Raw genomic sequence first — 22,214 nt, forward strand, 5'->3', positions numbered from 1 at the left:
TGAAGATAAAAGAAAGAAAAAGAAAAGCAATCAACATATAAAGTAAAAAAAAGAATCCTAACATTCATGTATTTATACTCTTTTACTTCTACTTTTACTTTCATTTCGTGTGATCTTTAAATTCTTTAGAATATTTATATGTGAGATGTGAGCCGAAAACTCTCTATTTGATCTTTAAATCCTCTGTTTTTAGACGAACTTCTTAGTTCAACTCAATGTTATTTAGTGGTCAAATAATTACCCATGTCATGGAAAAACGACTTTCTTAAATGTCAAACTCTTCAACCTACGTTCTAATAAGAAGCCATTATTTCTAATTATTTCATCAAATTACTTGGTGCTCAAGTAGTTTGAAAATTAAGCATGTGTTTTTTGTAGGGTTTTTTATCCCTCTTATCTATTCTACTTTTTCAATTCTAGATAAAAGAATTTGACTAAATGAATGCTATCAACTCTTTCATGCCTCTGACACTACTTGTTTTGACTAATCGCTATCTTTTGGTTGATATGCTTCTATTTTTTCCTCCTTTTTAAGTTTAGTTGTCCTCCTAAATTTAATTATACTCTTTCACCAAGCAAAAAATAGAATTTTCAAGTTTTCTTGCTTTTTTATTTAGTAAGATATTTCTTTCAACTCTTTAGCTTTTGCATTTACCTATTTACTCTCTTAGCTTTGCTCACTACAACATTTTTGGCCTAAGGTAACCCTTATTCGAAGCAACATTTAACAAAAGTTGCTTTAGATAGACAAAGACAATATTTTTGACATGTTACCTTTGAATAAGGCTAAGATAACTAAATTTTTGGCCACCCACAAAAATTGTTGTCTTTGATATCTAAAACAACACTAAAAAAATGTTACAATATAAAATATTTAAGACAACATTTTTAAATAAAAATACAACATTTTATAAAATTTATAAAAAAATTGAATAAATAACATTTATAAAAAGTTGCCTAAAATTATTCACAGTTACAAATTTTAGAGGAAAACTTTTCATATTCCCACCAATTATTTTCCAATCAAATAACTTGAAAAAAAAAGGAAAGAAAAGACACAATGCTCTTCATCAGTTCATCACTTCATTCCTTCATCACTTAGCTTCCTCATTTCATCAGATACTGTAACCCTAACATTATCACACAGACGGCCACACCACCGATTGCGGATCTTCTCCTCATCGACCGCAACTCTCAATCGCAGTGTTGTCCACTCCAAACGGCGACGGCGCGGTTCTCCCTTTCACGGTCGTTGGAACGTTGCTCTCATCCACGGGCTTCTGCGCGGTGCTCTCCTCCACGGGTGTCGGCGCGGTGCTCTCCTCCACGGGCATCGGCGCGGTGCTCTCCTCCACGCACGCTGCTCCACGGCTCCCCCCTCTTCCTATATCGGCTCCACGTACAGGGTCTTGTTCGAGAAACCCCTCTCCTTCTCCCGCTTCCACTTCTTCCCCTGTCTCGCCTTCTCCTCTTCGCAAGGTCTCACAATACTACACGCAGTTGTAACCCCCCTCCTCCTCCTCTGCTTATTGGTAAGAAAGCTTCTTAATTTTACTATGGAATGAATATTCTGAATGCATTGATTGTGAATTAAGAATTGGGACTGTTCTGAATTTTAGTATGTAAATCGAATTTCTGAATGCATGTCTTTTTGGGGCTTCTCAATAATTATGAATTTAGGGGTTTGCTTTTAATTTTTCTGAAGTTTTCATGTGGATCAACATCTTCCTGGTGCTTTTTCAGTTCCATCTTTTTGACCATGGTTAAACAAATTCCCACTATTATATTTTTCTTGCAGCTTCTATTCTAAAAGCTGTGTTAAGGTACGAAAAGAAGCAGTTTGCGGTTGATGAGACCAGGCGTGATACTTAGAATTGTCCAGTGCCTTCATGCAATGAACCACCAGTATTGACTACTTGGTATGAACTTTTCTTATTTCTTTTTCTCTTTTTCTTATCTTCGTGAACTAGATAAAACAAAATTGGAAGCATATATCAAGTATAGAGTCATCTTTTGCTTCTTACTTAGATTTTTTTCAACATCAGGTTGGTAAGAAAGCTTCTAAATTTTACTATGGAATGAAATTTCTGAATGCATTGATTGTGAATGATGATTGGGAATGTTCTGAATTTTATTTTGATTATGAACTCTGAATGCATTGAATCTTAATTTTTGGGGCTTCTTTATAATTCTGATTTTAGGGGTTTTATTTCAATTTTTCTGAAATTTTTATGGTTTTGATTGTTGCTTCTTAGGGTTTTCTGAATTTTTGTGCATCTTAATTCTGATTTCTAAAGCTGTTTCCTGGGGAAAAATACGAGGATCTGCAAAAACTGTTAAGGTACATCCTCTATATGATTTCACAATTTCTTTTCTTTTTGTCAGAATTCTCTAAATTGCTGCGGTGAATGCTATGGCTATAGTTTCATACTTTTGGGTTATTGTAGCCAGCTAATATCATCAATTATCATCCTGATTTAGAATATGACTGAAAATTCTAAGGTTCATCCAATTTTATATTATAAAATACAACCATGATTTCTACTAACATTAGCAGAATTGCAAAATATGCTGATGTCCATAGTTCTTGTTATATTTGTTGGACTTCTAAAGATTTATGTAACGTAAGTCGGTATATTTTTATCTTTTTTCCAACTCATGGCCAAATTTCATGTTGGAGGAAAAGATATATCACAATTCAGACCTTATTTATTCTTCTGAATCATATTGCTGTGCCCGTACTTGTGTTCTTGATTGTATATATGGTTTTGAATACAAGTATGCGCAATTCCTATTCTCTTTTTTACATAAATTCTTAGATATCACCAAGCATCTAACCTACATCAAGCAGTTAGAAAATTAAAATCTTAACCCATATAGTTCAATGTTACTCTTTATCTATCTATATATAATCAAAGTTCAATTAGCACAACACAAATTGGGCATGCAAATCATATATTTAATTTATATCAATAAATAGAAATATATAAATCAATATAGAGAGATAAAGGGATAATTAAAAAAATAACCATATAAATTAAATTGAAATACTTGGATCTCAAGACAAACCCTATTTTGAACCTTTTAAATCTTTAAGTTACTCTTAAAGTCTAGTATTATGTTCCATGAATTACAAGATTTTATGTAGTAAAAGTTGTAACTAAAGAGTTATGGAATCTTGGGTTTTCACTGTATTTTTTTCAGCCGCTCAAAAACAGAATTTTGTTCATGCCATTCCTCTTGGGCTTTATTCTTAAATTCTAGGAAACATTTTTTGTGCAGAGAAAGGAACAAGGAATATCTATTTTTGAACCAGAGGATGATATTTGATAATGACACTAATCTATTTTTGTGTTTATCCTCAATCATGCGACATTATATTTTGTGTGTCTGTGCTTAGAAGGCAAGCAGCATGTTTTATTTGATTATTTAAATTGCATAAGCTTTTGGGCTTGTGTTTGTGTTTGTGTGTACTTGGTGGAGGACAGTGCCTTGGACTTTTGTTCGATTATTATTTTTTGTTTGATTTTTCTTTTTTCCACATGGAGTAATGTAAATTTGATACTTTCCTCTGTTATACAGAAAGATTGCTTCAGAGGAGTTTGAAGAACATTGGTGGACATTCTAGGACTTGAAGATTGCAATTTTTTTAGCCATGACTCCGTAAGTTTTTTTTATCTTACTTATACTTGTATGTTTTCATATGTATATTATGACCTTTGTGCAGTTTTTTTTTCATGTTGAATGTCTTTTATGTGTCTTTTTCATTGTTTCTTAATTTTAATAATAATATTTTTATGTGCCTTTTTTATGAATTTATATACTTACTGTGCATAAACATTATTATTTACATGGTTATTAGTTAAATAGTAGTAATAATATATGAATAATTAGGTTTTCCCAAGACCTAGAAAAAGATTGGATGAGTTTACCGAGAGATAAAGCTGAGTTTAGTAACGGTGTCAATGACTTCTTAGACTTTGCTTACTCCATCGAATACCTACAAGGAGAGGAAATCTTATGCCCTTGTGCAAATTGTTGTAATTTCTTGTGGCACAAAAGACAAATAATTTATATTCATTTGATTGCCTTTGGATTCGTTAATGGTTATACGAGATGGATTCATCATGGGGAAAGTGTAGTCGGCATGGATGTTGATAGCGATAGCAATAATGAGATTAATAGTGAGAGTGAGACTAACTCATATGACGACATGGACGCCTTGTTGAACGATAGATTTCGGGATGTGGCACAAGCGGAAGGGATAAAAGAAGGTATGAATGAAGATGCAAAGAAATTCTATAACTTGGGAAGGAGTTGTGGGAGGTCGGGGTGGAAACATATGATGCATCAAAAAATGAAACCTTTCAAATGTATGCAGCTCTTATGTGGATAATTAATAATTTTCCGGCTTACGCAATGCTATCTGGTTGGAGTACAAAAGGGAAGCTAGCTTGCCCTTGTTGTAACCATAGTACTTGTTCTAACTATCTTAAATATAGTCGCAAGACATGCTATATGAGTCATCGTGCCTTTTTGCCTGAGGATCATCCATGGAGAGCTAATAAGAGATCTTTCAATGGAAAAGTAGAATATAGGCAAGCTCCACCATTATTGTCGAGTACTGAAGCTTTAAGTCAGTTGGAGTATGTGGATACTTCATTTGGGAAGCTAAAACCAAAGAAAGATGGTCCATGGAAGAAGAGGTCAATATTCTTTGATTTACCTTATTGGCAGTATAACACATCACGACACAATTTAGATGTGATGCACATAGAAAAGAACATAGTTGATAGTATTCTTGGAACTCTCTTGGATATTTCTGGCAAGACAAAAGATCACACAAATGCTCGATATGACTTACAAGAAATAGGCATTCGAAAGAACCTTCACCCTAAGAAAACAAATGGTAGGAAAAAGGTGAAGCTGGCAAAGGCATGCTACTCAATGACCAATGCTGAAAAGTCAATTTTTTGTGACGTCTTGAAGACAGCAAAGTTGCCAGATGGCTCTGCTTCAAATATTTCTCGGTGTGTGAACCTTTTGGAGAGAAGAATATCTGGTTATAAGACTCATGATGCTCATTTCATGCTTCACTATTTGTTACAAATTCCTATCAAAGGAATACTTCCAGATCAAGTTGCAGTTCCTCTTATTCGACTTAGCTCATTTTTTCGTCAATTGTGTCAAAAGTCTATCACATTACAAGAGATAGATCAATTAGAAGAGGATATTGTCACAACATTATGCCAATTAGAGAGGATCTTTCCTCCTTCTTTCTTCGACATAATGATTCATTTGCCTATTCATTTGGCTAATGAAGTGAGATTGGGAGGTCCAGTTCAATTTCGGTGGATGTATCCTCCCGAAAGATACATGTGTACTTTGAAGTCCTATGTTTGAAACAGAAGTCGTCCTGAAGGATCTATTGCAGAGGCATATTTGGTTGAAGAATGTTTGACATTTTGCTCACGTTACTTACATTCTGGTGTCCAAACAAAATTGAATAGACAACCCAGAAATAATGATGAACCTAATAATTCTATGATGGAAACTACAGATGCATTTTCGAATCTATTTCCAAAAAGAGGTGTTCCTTTGGGTGCAAAGAAAGGTGAACCTTTTCTCCTTGACGACAAGTCTCGAGAGCAAGTTTATAGCTACATATTATTGAATTGTCACAAAATAGACGACTATGTTAGGTAAATCATACTAATTCTACTATATTTTGGTATTTTAATTAGAAATTGATAGGTCTGTTTTATACTTACAAATATTATACTTTTGAGTTTTAGTGAGAATGAAACTTATCAACAAGGAACACGATGGATGAGAGCTAAAAGCCATAGCAAAAACTTTTCTACATGGTTTAAAACACGTGCTTTGCGGCATGATGTTCCAAATTCGATAAAAGAGCTCTCTAGAGGACCAACCCAATGTGCAAAAAGATATTCTGGTTATTTTATCAACGGATATAGATTTCACACTAGGCAATGTGAGGTAAGACGCAAGACACAAAATAGTGGTGTTTCTTTAGTAGCATTAACGACAAGCTTTGCAAGTACAAAGGATGCAAATCCAATTCATGAAAACGTTTCTTATTATGGTAGAGTGAATGATATCATTGAGTTGGACTACTATGAAAATTTTAAGGTTACATTGTTCAAATGTGATTGGTATGAGGCTAGGGAGGATGCTTATGGCTCGACATATGTGCATTTTAACAAAAAGTGCTATCAGAAAGAGCCTTTTGTATTGGCATGTCAAGTGCACCAATGCTTCTATGTGCAAGATGCATTTGATAAAAATAAACATTATGTAATGAAGACTGTTCCAAGGGACCTATTTAGCATAAGTGATCAAGTTTCCATTGATGCTGAAGATACTTATGAAAATGAGCCATTTGATAATTCGACGGTTCCTTCTTTACCTAATGATGATGGTGAAGTAGACTTGGTAAGGAATGATTTGAATGAAGTTCTGGTCGATGTCGCAAAAGAAGTTTATTTTTCCCAAGAGTATAACACAGGATCGGATGAAGAATATGATTCCGAAGACTTTTGAGTGACTTGTTTCCCTCTTTTATGGTATATAAGTCAAATTTATCGCTTTATGTTAGCAGTTTTCAACTTGTTTTCCCTCTTTTATGTTCTGATGGTTGCTTCTTAGAATTTTCTGAATTTTTTCTGCATCTTGATTATGAGTTTATGTGGGACATATTTCTCTACATTTTGAATTTTTTCTGAATTTTTCTGCCTTTTGAGTGAAGAATATGATTCTGAAGACTTTTGAGTGACTTGTTTCCCTCTTTTATGGTATATAAGTCAGATTTATCGCTTTATGTTAGCAGTTTTCAACTTGTTTTCCCTCTTTTATATTCTGATTGTTGCTTCTTAGAATTTTCTAAATTTTTCTGCATCTTGATTATGAGTATGTGTGGGACATATTTTTCTGCATTTTGAATTTTTTTGCATTTTTCTGCCTTTTGAGTGAAGAATATGATTCCGAAGACTTTTTGAGTGACTTGTTTCCCTCTTTTATGGTATATAAGTCAGAGTTATCGCTTTATGTTAGCAGTTTTGAACATGATTTGCTGAATATTGTGATATAGAATTTGGTAATTGTTTGTTATGGTTTACCTCTTCCCCTTATTAGATGCATATGCAATTGTATTTACATGGCTGTTTTAATATTTTTATACAGCAACTTAATGGAAAACGGAGCAACTTCAAAGAGGAAAAGACTGGTAAAAAAGTATCAAGCTCATGCAAAAGTTAAGGAATTTGAAATGAAGGAAGTATCTTCTGCTGCGAAACTAGTTCGAAATTTTATAACCAAAGGTGATAAAGGAAGTAATCAAGCCAAAATAGCACAACAGCCCAGGAGAAAAATTTCAGAAATTGGAGACAAATATAGTAGGGAGAATTCAATGGAAGGGAGAAATAAAACACTTGTAGACAATGTTATGAACCGGTCTTTGAGGTCTTCCCAAAACCAAGTGAGGAGTAATGTTCAACTAGAAGAACAACCAATTCCTAAGAAGATGAAGAGTAAGGCAAAGTGTCCAGCAATGGCTCTTGATGCCTTTTTGCATACAGAAGGAGTAGAAGTGGAAAGAGAAGAGGAAGATGACTTTGAGTCAATTGGTGAGGATGCTGGAGCTACTAAAAAAGAACCAGCTAACTTGACAAACTTAAAAAATAACTTAAAGCGTCCAGCAATGACTCTTGATGCTTTTTTGGGTGACCAAGAAATTCATGTGGAAAGAGAGGAACATACTGAAGTTTCAACTACTGAGGATACTAGATCTAGGCCATCCCCGAATAATGGAGAAAATGTTCATATCCCCTCTGAGGAAGATTATATTGGTGAACATGAAAGTGACAATTTTGATGTAGAAGGAGATCAAGTTATGGAAGAGGCTCATGTAGAAGGTGATGTAATTTAGTTTGTTGCTATTTGTTTTATATTTTCTTTTTATCTATGAGCATGGGGCTGCCCTTTCCATACCTTTCACGGTATCTCTCTCCATATATGATTCACGGCTGTCTTTGGTTTTAATTTGTACTATTTCTCAATTTTTAATATAGATACTTCAAAGGTTAAAAAGACTCGTGAAAAAACAAGATGCCTAAAGATTTATGCAAGAACTTGGGAAGAAAGGGAGGAAGTGACTTTTGATCAGGGAGCAGTCGTGGGGCCAACTGCTCAAAGAGTGAAGGATTTAACTAATTTTATTGGAACAATGGGAAAGAATAGTGATTTTATTACCTTGATGTACACTAATTGGAAAGCTGTGCCTAAGCAAATCAAAAAGTGCATTTGGAAGTATATTAATGTAAGCTCCATTTATCTTTATGTTTATGCCATATGTTAATAATCTTTTTATGCATATGATATGATAAAATTGATGTGTTTGTAGTCAAAGTTCATTCTTCCAAAATCTTCAAAGTTATGGGTGATGAATGGTGTTCAAGGAGCATGGAAGCGTTACAAAACAAGAATAAAAAAGAAGCATTTTGAACCATATTCTGGAAATATTGAGGATATGTTGGTGAATCGTCCTTTGGAAATTCCAGAAATACAATTTTGGAAGCTAATTGCATATTGGAGTATTCCAACTGTCAAAGTGAGCTAGAGGATTTCAATTATTATTATTTGATATGATCAAGTATAATTCTTTCAATTTTTATATTTTTTTCATCATTGTTTATTTTAAACACAGGCCATGTGTGTTATAAATTCTGAAAATCGCAAGAAGCAACAATGGAGGCATAAAATGGGACCAATCAATTTTGCAAGAGTGCGTGTTGATTTGGTAAGGTCACATTTGAGTTAAAATTCTCTACTTGTTACTTCTCCCTAATTTTAGTATGTTATAACTTTGTAATTGTTATCTTGATCTGTAGCGTGAGAAAAAAGAGAACAAAGAGGAACCAAATCAAGCTGAAATGTTTGTTGTAACTCGGAATGGACTAAAAGGGAAAACACTTGATGTAGAAACACAAGCTGTTATTGTAAGTTCCTCTATAATTTTCTTGTTTTAGTTGTTGTTTTATGACTGTCATGGATGCTATTTTTTTTGCTGTTTTATGGCTATCGTGATTATTGTTATGGTATCTATTTTGTGGCTGTTTCATGGGCTGTTTCATGGCTGATTTAGTTGATTTTTTATAGCTATTTTATGCATATTTTATGGCTGTCATGGCAGCTATTTTATGACTATTTTATGGCTATCATGGTTGTTGTTTTAGTATCTACTTTATGGCTGTTTTGTGGTTGTCACGGTTGCTGACTTGCTGCTTTCTTTTTTATGGCTGATTTAATTGCTGTTCTATGGCTATTTTATGCATGTTTTATGACTATCGTGGTTGTTGTTTTAGTATCTACTTATGGCTATTTTATGGCTATCATGGCTCCTATTTTATGGCTGTTTCATGGCTGTTTTATGGCTGATTTATATGTTGTTCTATGGCTATTTTATCCATGTTTTATGGTTATCATGGACTGCTATTTTATGGTTATTTCATGGTTGTTTTATGGCTGATTTAATTGCTGTTCTATGACAATTTACAACCATGTTTTATGGCTATCATGGACTGCTGTTTTATGGCTCTTTTATGGCTATTTTGGATTGCTGTCCCTATTAGTTATCAATAGATTTTTGGATTCTTTCATTGAATTTTTATCACTAAAAATAGACATATCATATATTTGTGTGTATAGGATAAACTTGATGATCTCCAAGAAGCTGGAAAAACTCCTACTAATGCATTTCAAAAAGTTTTTGGTAAAGAGAATCTAGGAAGAGTTCGATGTTATAGAAGAACTGTTACAAAAACTTCTCTTAAGAAAAATAAAGAAATAGATGAAATCAAAAAACAAAGTGAAGAGAAGGTAACAGCTTTAAAAACTGAATTAGACGACCATAAGCAACGACTGCAAGGATTGGAAGATATTGTGAAACTTATGTTGCAACAAACTTCTCCTGGTATGAATGTTGATGAAGCGCTTTCTCTCTTGCGATCTAAGCAATCGTCTGCAAATAGTGCACAAGATCCAAATTTAGTTCCTCAGCATTCTCCTCCATCGACTCATATACCAAATCATGATTAGGTATATGTATGCTAAATTGTTGTACCACTTGAGTATACATATTATTGTATAGCTGATGTTTTGACTATAATTTTTTTGTTCATTTAAATTTGACTACAGCTCTCTTATTGTTGGAGGAAGTTTTCTAAAGACATAAAGACAATTCTTGCCACAATGGTGAAGTACAAAGTCTTTTTAGTTTTAAGTGGACAACTTAGTTTCTTTTTTGTTTAAGTTCATTAGCAGAAAAACATGTATTTTGCTTACTTGGGTTTATTATTTATTTAACTTGGTAACTTATTAGCAAGTATATATGTTAATTGGTACTTGGAAGACCTTTCTATATATATATACAATATATATTATTATCTTATTCAAATGCGGGTGTTATATATTCTTTTCAAATGTCATATAAATATAACAAAAATAAAAAAATATTATTTTAAATATTAAAAAAGAGAATCTAAGAAAAATTCAATAAGGTGTTGCTTTAGGTATTAAAAAAAGACAACTGTAAATAAACCTACATAAGTGTTGTATTAGGTCTATAAAAAAAGCAACTTAAAAAAACTTGGACAAGTGTTGCTTTAGGTATATGAAAAGGCAATTTAAAAAAATCTGGACAAGTGTTGCTTTAGGTATATGAAAAAACAACTTAAAAAACTCTGCACAAGTGTTGCTTTATATATTAGAAAATACAACTCGTAAAAAGTGTTGCCATAGCGTTTCATATAAAGCGTTGTGTTTGGGTGCTCTAAGGCAACCCTTTCGTGGAGTTGCTTTATTTGCAGAAAAGGCAACGTTTTTTGAAGGTTGCCAAAAAAAGGATTCCCTTTAATATACAAAAGCGTTGCCTTAGACCAAAGGTAACGGCCGTATAGCCAACCCCTAAAAAGCGTTGTCTTTTGTCGGAAAGTGTTGCCTTTTATCAAAGACAACACTTTCTCTTATTATAAGCAACGTTTTTAAAGGGTTGCCTCAATCCGAATTTGTTGTAGTAGGTCAAAAATATTTCGCACTAACAAGTTAACAATAGTTCTTCGATCTTTTAAATTGAAAATATTTCGAAGTCTAAATAAACGTTAACGTCGATGACACAAGTAGTAGGACATTGATGGAGTAAAATAAAATATATGAGAATAAATTTGTGAAAGATGCTATTCGTTTTAGATTTGATCCAAATGTAACAATGTAATGCATAATAATGGAGTGAAAGTGTGAAACAATGAAAAAGAATAGTAGGAAAGAAGACAAATTATTGATAACAAAATAAGTGGTTTGTACAACGACGTACTTCCTTTTTTGTTTGGTGGTCCGCGCACTATTGAGGATGAACATTAAATGATACACGAGTAAAAAAATCTTTCCAATTAATTTAAAAAAATGTGATTTTATATCATAAAAGAAAAATCTATATTCTCATTATTCTGCCACTCTCACTCGTGATCACACATCTAATCATCTAATCTAAATCTCTTTCACTAATCAAAAATGCATTTTGCCATAATGACATCGCTACCCCTCTCATACTAATTGATAGCATTCCAAGTGGTTGGAATGTGTATTGAAACACAAATATATAAAGAACGGTGTAAACGCAGTTAACTTTACGTATAATTTATAGTTAAGAATTATTAAATAAATTAATAAATTTAACTAAATTATTATTTAATAATTTTTATTTAAAATAATTTTATCTAAATTTAAAAAAAATTACCGAGCAAAATAGGTACTTCTTGGTAAACTCTAGGGAATGGGTAGGAGTGTCCCCGGCGAGGACGAATAATAAGGGCTCCATAAACATTGGAACGTAAGAAAGATGAGTGTGCATGCCACCAAAGTGTTCCTTCCTGTTTTGTTATGGTGAATTTGTATCTGTAACTGCCACCTGGAGGTATCGAAAACAAGACAAATATAAAAGCATTATTAATTAGTTATGTTGAACTACTGTAAATAATAAATTCATTTTGTTGCAAATTCGAGTTCTAACATTAGCGATTCAGCAACGACTTGGTCCTCGAGCTTAACTCGTCCAACTCAGCTCAAGAATCAGGGGTAATCTTGACTCGACTCAAATGTCTTTCTGACATTAAATTTCATATATAAATCATATTTTTTTCTATGAAAAAATGTGGTTAAAAAAATGCGCGTATATAGGGAAGTCTCCAACTCTTAAGATAAGAGACACAATAAATCTTAAAATTTTGACTTCTTGAATCAACTATGATTTAGACGTTAAAGTATTTTTGTAAGTTCTTTTCTTTTATTCACCACAAAAATCCAAAAATCGTAAAATTTGTCAAGTCTCGTTAAGTCACAGATTCTATCAATTCAGGTTAATCTTGAACACATTTATTTTTGTAAAAAGAAGTAAAAATATAAATTTTGTCCAAAAAAAAATTACGATAGTTAAAACGGTTTAATTAAAAAGAATGTGATTTTTAAACAGTAATATAGTTAAATAAAAAGAAAAATAATTTCTATTTATTATCTTAAATGTCTTTTGTCTTTACTATTTGAAATTTTAATCATTTTAGTCCTAATTTCACTATCTAACAAGAAACTTTGTATTTACTCTATTAAAATATTTGAGGAATTATAGAACTCATTATTTTTAGTGGAAAAAAAAGAGGGAGTTAGATTAATATACAGAATTAATATCTAATTTGACTCTTAAAATTTAATGTTAAATTTAAATTAATTCTTAAAATTATAATTGACTCAATTCGATTTTCAAAATTTATAATAATAATTCATGTAAGTCTATAAACTAATTTTATAAATGATATGTTGATTTTGCACGTTAACTTGTTAAGATTTAGATTATTTGTCTAAATTTCATGTGATTAAGTTTTATTGGCTTTCCAATATTCTTGCGAAGACGATAATAATAAGTTCAATTTAAAAATTTTGCGGTCTCTAAGAATAACAATCAAACTTCAAGAAATCAATTTTACATCGAATTTAGACAAGAAATCAAAATTATAATAAATTAATGTACCAAATTAATATATCATTAATGAAGATTAGTTCAAAAATGAATGTAAATTGCGATTATAAATTTTAGAATTTAATTTGAGTCTATTAAAAATTTAAAATTTGAAAGATCAAGTTAAATCTGATTTTAAATTTAAAGAGTCAAATTGAATATCCACTTAAATATAAAATAAATTTGTCGGTGTCTCCTTAGTTCCCACCACTAGGAAGTAGGAAGTAACTCAGCGTTACCAAATTTATCTTAGACTATTTTAATTACTCCAATAATTCTGTATTACGTATATAGATTACCAAAAAAGACAAATTGTTAACCAATAGAAAGAAAATTAGAATAAGAGAGAGATTATTTTCTGCTACCAACAGTCTCTGTCTTTCTTATGTGTGGTGTGCCCACAGAGTCAGTGCCAAAATTGTGCTTCAAGCTTCCACTTTCAGCATTATCGTCTTCTTCTTCTTCTTCTTCTTCAGTCTTCAATTCTCTTCTCTTTTTTCTCTTGTCCATAATGATTCCTGTAGAACCTTCCAAACAGAATATTACAGCTGCTACTTCTTCAAGGAATCACAGTCATGCATCACCATCAACACCAATAATGCCTTCATTTTGTTCTTCATCATCTTGACCCATTCATTCACTCACTCACTCACTCTCTCACTCTCCTTTGTTTTCCATCTTTCATATCACAAACCACTCAAACGTCAATCATATTTCTCATTAGCTCCTTCTTCATCTTGGACAAGAAGAATAATTCAATTTCACTGAAAATCAGGTAATCAGATCAAAACCTTATACCACATCCTTTTTATCTGAAGGAAAATTTAATCCCTTGCAGCTCAAGTTCATTAATTTATATCTTCTTTTTCAATCTTTGGATTCCTTTTTCTCTGTTTTCTAAAATGCTATGTATATATAAAAAATCAATCCTCAAATCAGCTATTATATATTTGTGTATAAATAATATATTGTTTAACTCATTTTTAATGTATACTTTGTATTTCGACCTATATTTTATACTAATGACTGATTTTGTTATGTGCAAATAACTGGATACGTATTTCTCCATGTTGTGTGTTACAAGTAGTCTTAATTTGCGAACAAGAAGAAAAGAAATGAGTTGTTACACTTTTAATGTTAGCTGTCTCGGAAAAAGTGAAAAATAAAATATGATTGTAACGTCCATGGTTGTTAGCAATGGTATCTAATGGTTTTCTAAAGAAGTAGCGGGATGCTTAATCATGATTAATCTATGTGCTTTGCTTTGAGAACAAATTAGATTTGAAACAAAACTTTTCAGCAAAAGATACGAATGAGTGACTCCAAAGCAAGCAAGCAAGCATAGTCTGTTTCAATAATGCCTTTGATTACAATCATAGAAAAGACAGTGCAATAATTCACTAAAACTTCTTACTACTACTACACATGGAAACAAAATTGACGTCTCAACTTCACCTTTCTTTTCAGTTTCACACATCACACCCATGTTTGCATTATTTATTGATTACTATTATGCATGCCATGTGTTTGTTAATATTTTAATGTGAGTGAATGTTTGTTTCTGTTTCCAGGATGATGAGGTGACCCCTTATTTTTACCCTTCAATAATGGTTTCTTAATTAATTGCTGTTCATTAAATTAAAGTTCAAAGATCATTTCATTCCCCCACCCACCTGGCAGCCGCTTCAATTATTCTTCTTTCACTGTTCTCAACTGACAATTTTGTCCCTCAACTTTTGTCCTAATGGCCAACACTCCCATTCTCTTTCACTTCTTCAAACTGTTGTTGCTCACTTCCTACTTCATTTTCCCGCCATGTGCATCTCAATCCTTGGAAGCCAAAGCTCTCCTTGAGTTCAAGAACCATTTGAATGACCCCTTGAATTGTTTGGGTTCATGGAATGTATCAGTGTCTCCATGTGAGTTTGTTGGAGTGAACTGTGATGCATTCTCAGGGAAGGTGACAGAAATCTCAGTAGAGAATAAGTCCCTCTCTGGTGTCCTTTTCCCATCAATCTCAGTTCTTCAGAGCCTGCAAGTGTTGTCACTGCCATCGAACATGATCTCTGGAAAGCTTCCAATAGAAATAAATAGATGCACCAACCTAAGAGTGCTGAATTTGACAGGAAATCATATGGTTGGAACCATCCCAGACTTGTCTATGCTGAGGAATCTTCAGGTTCTTGATCTTTCAGCAAATTACTTCACTGGGAGAATCCCAAGCTGGGTTGGGAACCTAACTGCCCTTGTGTCACTGGGCCTTGGGGTGAATGAGTTCACTGAGGGTGAGATTCCAGACACACTTGGAAATCTCAAGAACTTGACTTGGTTCTATCTTGGTGGTTCACATTTGATAGGAGAGATTCCTGAATCATTGTATGAAATGAGGGCATTGCAGACACTTGACATTTCAAGGAACAGGATCTCTGGTAAAATTTCCAGATCAATTTCCAAGTTAGAGAATCTGTACAAGCTTGAGCTTTTCTCGAATAACTTGACAGGAACAATCCCAGCTGAGCTTGCAAACCTGACCAATCTGCATGAGGTTGACATGTCTTCAAACCACTTGTTTGGTAAGTTACCAGAGGAAATTGGTAGTATGAAAAACTTGACTGTCTTTCAAGTGTATGGTAACAACTTGTCTGGAGAGCTTCCTGCTGGATTTGGGGAGATGCAGAGTCTTGTTGGGTTCTCAGTTTATAAAAACAGCTTCACCGGGACAATTCCGGAGAATTTTGGCCGTTTTTCACAGCTTGAGAGCATTGACATCTCTGAGAATCAATTCTCAGGTGATTTCCCAAAGTTCTTGTGTGAAGGAAGGAAGTTGGTATTTTTGCTTGCATTGGAAAACAATTTCTCTGGGAATTTTCCCGAGTCTTACGCCTCGTGCAAGTCTCTGTTGAGATTAAGGGTTAGTGGTAACCAATTATCTGGGAAAATTCCAGATGGTGTTTGGGCACTTCCAGATGTAAAAATAATTGATTTGGCTTACAATGATTTCAGTGGTGAGATATCTTCAGAGATTGGGTTTTCTACCAACTTGAGTGAGTTAGATTTGACACAGAACAAGTTTTCTGGTAAGCTGCCATCAGAACTTGGCAATCTGGTGAACCTTGAGAAGCTTTACTTGATCAATAATACTTTCTCTGGTGAAATACCACCTGAAATGGGATCACTGAAGCAACTCTCTACTTTGCATCTGGAACAGAATTCCTTAACTGGACCAATACCTGCAGAATTGGGTGATTGTGCAAGGCTAGTAGACTTGAATCTTGCATGGAATTCTCTCTCCGGAAACATACCCCAGTCAATTTCACTTATGAGCTCATTGAACTCTCTTAATCTATCTGGAAACAGACTTTCCGGTTCTATTCCGGATAATTTAGAGACATTGAAACTGAGCTCTGTGGATTTTTCTCAAAACCTGTTTTCTGGGAGGATCCCATCTGGTCTTCTGATTATTGGAGGAGAGCAAGCTTTTCTTGGGAACAAGGGACTTTGTGTTGAGGAAAATTTTAGACCTCCCATGAATCCTGATTTGAGAATCTGTGCTGAAAGTCATGGTCAGAAAAGGCTTTTTGCTGATAAATTTGTCTTGTTCTTTCTCATTGCTTCTATTTTTGTCATTGCTTTAGCTGTGTTGCTGCTTTTGAATCGTGGAAACCTCAAGCATATTATTGCGGATAAGAACTTGAATGGTCAAGATGAATCAAGTCAAAAATGGAAACTTGCATCTTTCCACCAAGTAGATATCGATGCAGATGAAATATGCAAATTGAACGATGATAATTTAATTGGAAGTGGCAGTACAGGGAGGGTTTATCGAGTGGAGTTGCGAAAGAGTCATGCCACAGTTGCTGTAAAGAAACTAGGCAAAGGTGATAATGTGAAGATTTTAGCTGCAGAGATGGAGATTCTGGGGAAAATTAGACATAGGAATATACTTAAGCTCTATGCTTGTTTAGTAAAAGGAGGGTCCAATTTTTTGGTGTTTGAGTACATGCCAAACGGTAATCTTTTTCGTGCTCTACACAGAGATATTAAAGATGGGAAGCGGGAGTTGGATTGGAACCAGAGGTATAAGATTGCTCTGGGAGCCGCAAAGGGAATTTCCTATTTACACCATGATTGTTCTCCACCTATTATTCATAGGGATATAAAATCCAGCAACATCTTGCTTGATCAGGATTATGAGCCCAAAATAGCTGATTTTGGTTTTGCAAGGTTGGCAGAAAAATCCGGTGACCAATTGGGTTATAGCTGTGTTGCTGGTACACATGGTTATATAGCACCAGGTAATTTTGAAATTATTTTGTGCAGGAAATTTTATTTCACTGTTTAATATTTAGGAAGCATACACAACTTGAGTTTGGTTTTAAAGATAGAACACAAATACAAAGATAAAGGACTGAAGATTTGTGTCCCTTCTATCCCAGGTTTAGAGAGAAGTATAGAAAATAAACTAAATTTGTATTCTAAAACTTTCTGTCTCTCTGTCTTTATATATGTGTCTTATCTCTGAAACCAAATGCAATCTCAGTTATTATTTTTGAGACATGAAATATGCATGCCATTGTTAAATAAGTTATATCATATTATAGTTAATCTATGCAATACACTCTTGTGTGCAGAACTTGCTTATACACTTGACATAGATGAAAAGAGTGATGTTTACAGCTTCGGAGTGGTGCTATTAGAATTGGTTTCAGGCAGAGAACCGATTGAAGAGGATTATGGAGAGGCAAAGGACATCGTATACTGGGTTTTGACTCATCTGAATGACAGAGAAAGTGTTGTTAACATCCTTGATAACAAGTTGGTATCCAAGTCTGAAAACAATATGATAAAAGTGTTGAAGATTGCTATAAAGTGTACAACTAAGCTTCCATCTCTGCGCCCAACAATGAGAGAGGTTGTCAACATGCTCACTGATGCTGAGCCTTGCACATTGAAATCTCCTCTCAAAGATGAACAAGAGGCTCCTTTGACAAGTGATTTTCTTTAGCTAAATGTAAATCCTTGAAAGCTATCCCTTAATCATAATGTATCATGCAATTATTATGCACTTTCGGTAACATTGTCCAGATGTATGTAGGGACTGAAATATGCCTCTCTGCCTTAAAAATGGCAACTATGTCTTCTTCCTACGGTATAAGATCATCTTGTTTTACTTTTCTTATTGATTCAATTTCTAACATTTTTGCTTAGGTTTAAAGGATATTCCCCCTGCTTTTAGTAGTGTTACAAGTTTTTCAGTGGGGTCAGATATGAATTTAACTTGATAATTTTATCATCTCTCATACTACTATAAAATTACAACTTGTTTAAAAGCAGGTCAATTTGACTCTACTCGAATAACTCGTGAGTTAAACAGACTCGGTTGAACATATACAGGTTGACTTGTCTGAACTTTTTATATATGTAATATATAAAGCTAGATTAATTTATGTTATACACTATCTTTGTTATAGATTTGTTAATAATTTTTTGTAGAGTTTAGATAATTTACTATGAAATTTTTTTTATTTGTATGGATATTAAGTAAAAAAGAATTTACTAAAACTATGTAGCAATTTTTTTGAAAAAAAAAAAAAAGAAACAAATCACCCTATTTAACTCATTAGCTTGGACGAATGGAGTCATACCGACATTTCCTTGACTCATTTAAAATACAAGTCAATCCATGTTTTTTAATTTTGGCTCGCGACTGATGATGAGTCTGCTAAAACCCGACCCACCCGCTTATTTGTAAGCTCTAATTCTGATTCAAGGCTATCCATTACTTATTTACGTTTTTTATGCTGAAAATTCCTGAGAAGAAAATTCTGACTTTCAAACTCGAACAAATGGGTCTTTTATTTATTTTTTTCCCTTCCACTTTTGTTCAAAATCTGTATATAGTATTGGTTTTTCTAGAAAATTTTAACGTGAAAACTTATAAGAGAAATGTTCTCAACATGTACCATGTCAAAGTTTTTATGGTCTTATACCAGTCAATGATTAATGTCCATAAAAGGAATGGTCATGGGTTATAAGATTGACTGATGAGAAGTTATATCTACAGGAACAGAATTTTGTTGGAATCAAATTTAGATTCGCTATTCAACCTTATTATTCACATATCACATGATTTTACTGTTACTGTAGTGGTATGTCAAAATCTTCCAGCAATTATTAAGAAACTAAAGCGGGTACCAATTCATTAAGAAGTGATTCTTATATTTTATTATTATCAATATGATTTTTTCCTTCATGGTTGGTTCAATGTATAATACATAAAAATAAATACATAGGCATCTACGGCCCTGACTAATTCAAAACACAAAAAAAAACAAAATTGGACCGAGTATAATTGTTGTCTCATGGTGTGACAACGAAACAGGTCTAAAAAAATGTATTAACAAGAAAAAATGAGTGAAGGAAAGAGAGATGGAATCTACAAGAAGAAAGGGACTGGTTCTTCATTCATCAGAAGTGTTGGTTGTGGATCTTGACATGGATGGTTTGGCCAAACACACAGCCAATGCTTTTTCCAAGTAATTTGCAACTTCGGTCATTGTTGGACGATCTCTGCCCTCCAGCCTCACACAATCTGCTGCCAAATAACCAACGTACGCCACCGCCTCTATCTCGTAGGGCGTTGGCGGCGGCACTCTTGGGTCCAGCACCCTGTGAAGCTCATCTTGATTAATATATGGCACCATGAAATCCACCACGTTTCTTGGGACTCCATTCTCATTTTTATGTATGGCCTTGTGGCCAGACAGAATTTCCAGCAGCACTACTCCGAAACTGTAGACATCGCTCTTTGTAGTTAGCATTTGAAGCCTGTAGTATTCAGGGTCCATGTAACCAACCGTGCCGGCAGCGAGGAGCGAAAGATGCGACTCTTCGTCTTCAGGACCCATGAGGGAGAGTCCAAAATCAGAAACTTTGGCAGTCCACTTTGAGTCTAACAGTATGTTTGATGATTTTATGTCGCGGTGAATGATTGGTGGGGTTGCGTATTGGTGAAGGTACTCTAGGCCTCTTGCTGCATCAAGTGCTACTTTGATGCGCACGGCCCAAGACATTAATGCTGAAGTATGAAGCTTGTGGAGATGCTCGTTTAAGCTTCCATTGTTCATGTACTCGTAAACCAATATGCGCTCGTTGGCGTCCTCATAGAACCCCAATAGCCTCACCAGATTCTTGTGGTGGAGCCTAGAGAGGCTCTCTAGCTCGTTCACAAATGCACTGTCCTTGTCTTCCTGCCTTCTGGTGGCATTGGACGGCGAATGGGGAGAGTTTTCGGCTCTTTTTATGGCGACTTCCTTGCCTTCTTGCAGTGTGGCATGGTATACAGACCCAAAGCTACCTGTCCCTATTTTCTTGTCCTCTGAGAAATTGTTGGTGGCTTCAAGAAGCACTTGAAGGCTGTATTCCTCCAAATGGCTCCCGTTTCCCAAGCTGATCACGTGGCTTAAACGCTTCTCTAGAACTCCACGGCCGCCTCCGCCTTCCGGATGGCTTGGCGAGGCGCTCCCAGTCCCTGATTCGTCCAATCGCCCAGAGTCGTGGACGCGGCCTCCTTTACCCTTGCAGTGCCAGTAAATGAAGAAACAAAACACTAGCAGCAGGGAACTGCAACCAACACATCCAATCACCAAGAATGCAACCATCTTCTTGCTCCATCCACTACTTTTTGTAGTCCCGGTCGGACTACTTGTGGGTGGTGGCGATGGCGAGGGCGAACCAGCCTCATTTCTTGGGGAACAAGATGTACAAATTGACATTCCTGAAGAGCATAGTGTGGCAGAACCTATTAAGATTCCGCATGGGCAATTACTCCTACAAGGTCCTGGGAGGACATTTTGAAACACCTCAGCATTTGTATCAAAAAACTTAGCACCCCAACATACCAAACTAAAATTAGAAGACACAATTCCACAGAAAACACTTCGTTTTGCCACAATTGCCACAAAGAAAGTCCCTTCAAATCTCTCTGGAATCCTGAAATTATTCTGTCCCCAACAAGCAACAGTTCTATTTTCTCTAAGTGCACAACTTCGGTTCTCTCCCAAGGCCAAATCAACAAACTTACCCTGCGGTTTCTGATCCACGTCACCCCAGCAATCCAAGCTTCCATCAATGGAGATGGCACAAGCATGCCTAAACCCGGCTGCAATGGCAGAGTGCTCGCCACCAGGCTCCTTACCAACAACTCCGGTATCACCACCACTGCAAGTAACCTTGCCTGATGACTCCGATAAGCCGCAGACGAAATTCTCTCCCACAGCAATACTTGACAAGTTGATGACCTTGCTTGAATCGAAGCGAGGCCATTGCCAGCACTTAAGGCTATTATTGTTCTGAGTTACAAGGCCACAAACATGGGAGTTTCCGGCATCCATGTTTTGAATTACAGGTCCATGGTAGAGACGCTTGAAAGGAACATTGGTAGCATTGGCAGAGAATCTCCAACAACCCATGATGGAGTTAGAAGAAGATGGTGTCCTCAATGCACATAGGAATCCACTGCCACCAGCAATTTCAGCATATGAGAGGTTACGATTCAGTTGAAGAGAGATTCCAGGTGGAAAGCTTGTACAGTTAAGGTTAGATTGTCCTTGTACTTGTCGGTTGGGATTCTGTAAGGCACAAATAAATGTTTGGTTGGAAGTCTCGGAGATGGAAACAGTTGAAAGTGTATTTATGATGGTAAGAGAAGAGAGGAAGCAGAAGAGAATGAAGAGGAGGAGGCAGAAGGAGGAGTTAGCCATAAGAAGAATTCGAAAATTTCATGGTGGGATATGATTTGATGAGAGTAATAGAGGTGAGGTGAGGATTTTATGACAAGACCGAAAAAGCAAAAGCATAACATTAACAAACGCGTTTTACGAATTCTGAAAGAGAGAGTATTGTTCTTTTCTCTGCTCTTTTGTTAGGACTCAGTACCAATGACTTAGTCCACATATATGTTAGTTCCACAGTGTTTCTCCAATTATTAATTATTAATTATTAATTATTATAATTGTTTTCAAGTAAATATTATATAACTCCGTCATTTCACTCGCGGAAAAAGAATCCCATTTTAAAATTAGACCCTACCTCTTGTGATTCATATCAAAAGAGAAATAATCAAATAGAA

The 22,214-nt window shown here is 34.7% G+C and overlaps 3 protein-coding genes across 3 annotated transcripts; 2 read left to right on the top strand and 1 right to left on the bottom strand.

The window, feature by feature from the left end:
- LOC107629748 lies at positions 8,707 to 10,189 on the top strand. The gene is made up of 3 exons (XM_021117526.1): positions 8,707 to 8,818; positions 8,910 to 9,017; positions 9,727 to 10,189. Exons 1-3 carry the CDS (start codon positions 8,729 to 8,731, stop codon positions 10,114 to 10,116), a joined length of 588 nt encoding a protein of 195 aa, XP_020973185.1. The 5' UTR covers positions 8,707 to 8,728; the 3' UTR covers positions 10,117 to 10,189.
- LOC107629749 (receptor-like protein kinase HAIKU2) lies at positions 13,397 to 18,265 on the top strand. The gene is made up of 3 exons (XM_016332635.2): positions 13,397 to 13,859; positions 14,656 to 17,379; positions 17,716 to 18,265. The coding sequence occupies exons 2-3, from the start codon at positions 14,829 to 14,831 to the stop codon at positions 18,087 to 18,089; spliced, it is 2,925 nt and encodes a 974-aa protein (XP_016188121.1). The 5' UTR covers positions 13,397 to 13,859; positions 14,656 to 14,828; the 3' UTR covers positions 18,090 to 18,265.
- Positions 19,422 to 22,119, bottom strand: LOC107629750 (serine/threonine-protein kinase-like protein CCR4). The gene has a single exon (XM_016332636.2). It carries the CDS (start codon positions 21,844 to 21,846, stop codon positions 19,546 to 19,548), a length of 2,301 nt encoding a protein of 766 aa, XP_016188122.1. The 5' UTR covers positions 21,847 to 22,119; the 3' UTR covers positions 19,422 to 19,545.

This window comes from Arachis ipaensis, chromosome B03, assembly GCF_000816755.2.
Source record: "Arachis ipaensis cultivar K30076 chromosome B03, Araip1.1, whole genome shotgun sequence".
NCBI classification, from domain to species: domain Eukaryota; kingdom Viridiplantae; phylum Streptophyta; class Magnoliopsida; order Fabales; family Fabaceae; genus Arachis; species Arachis ipaensis.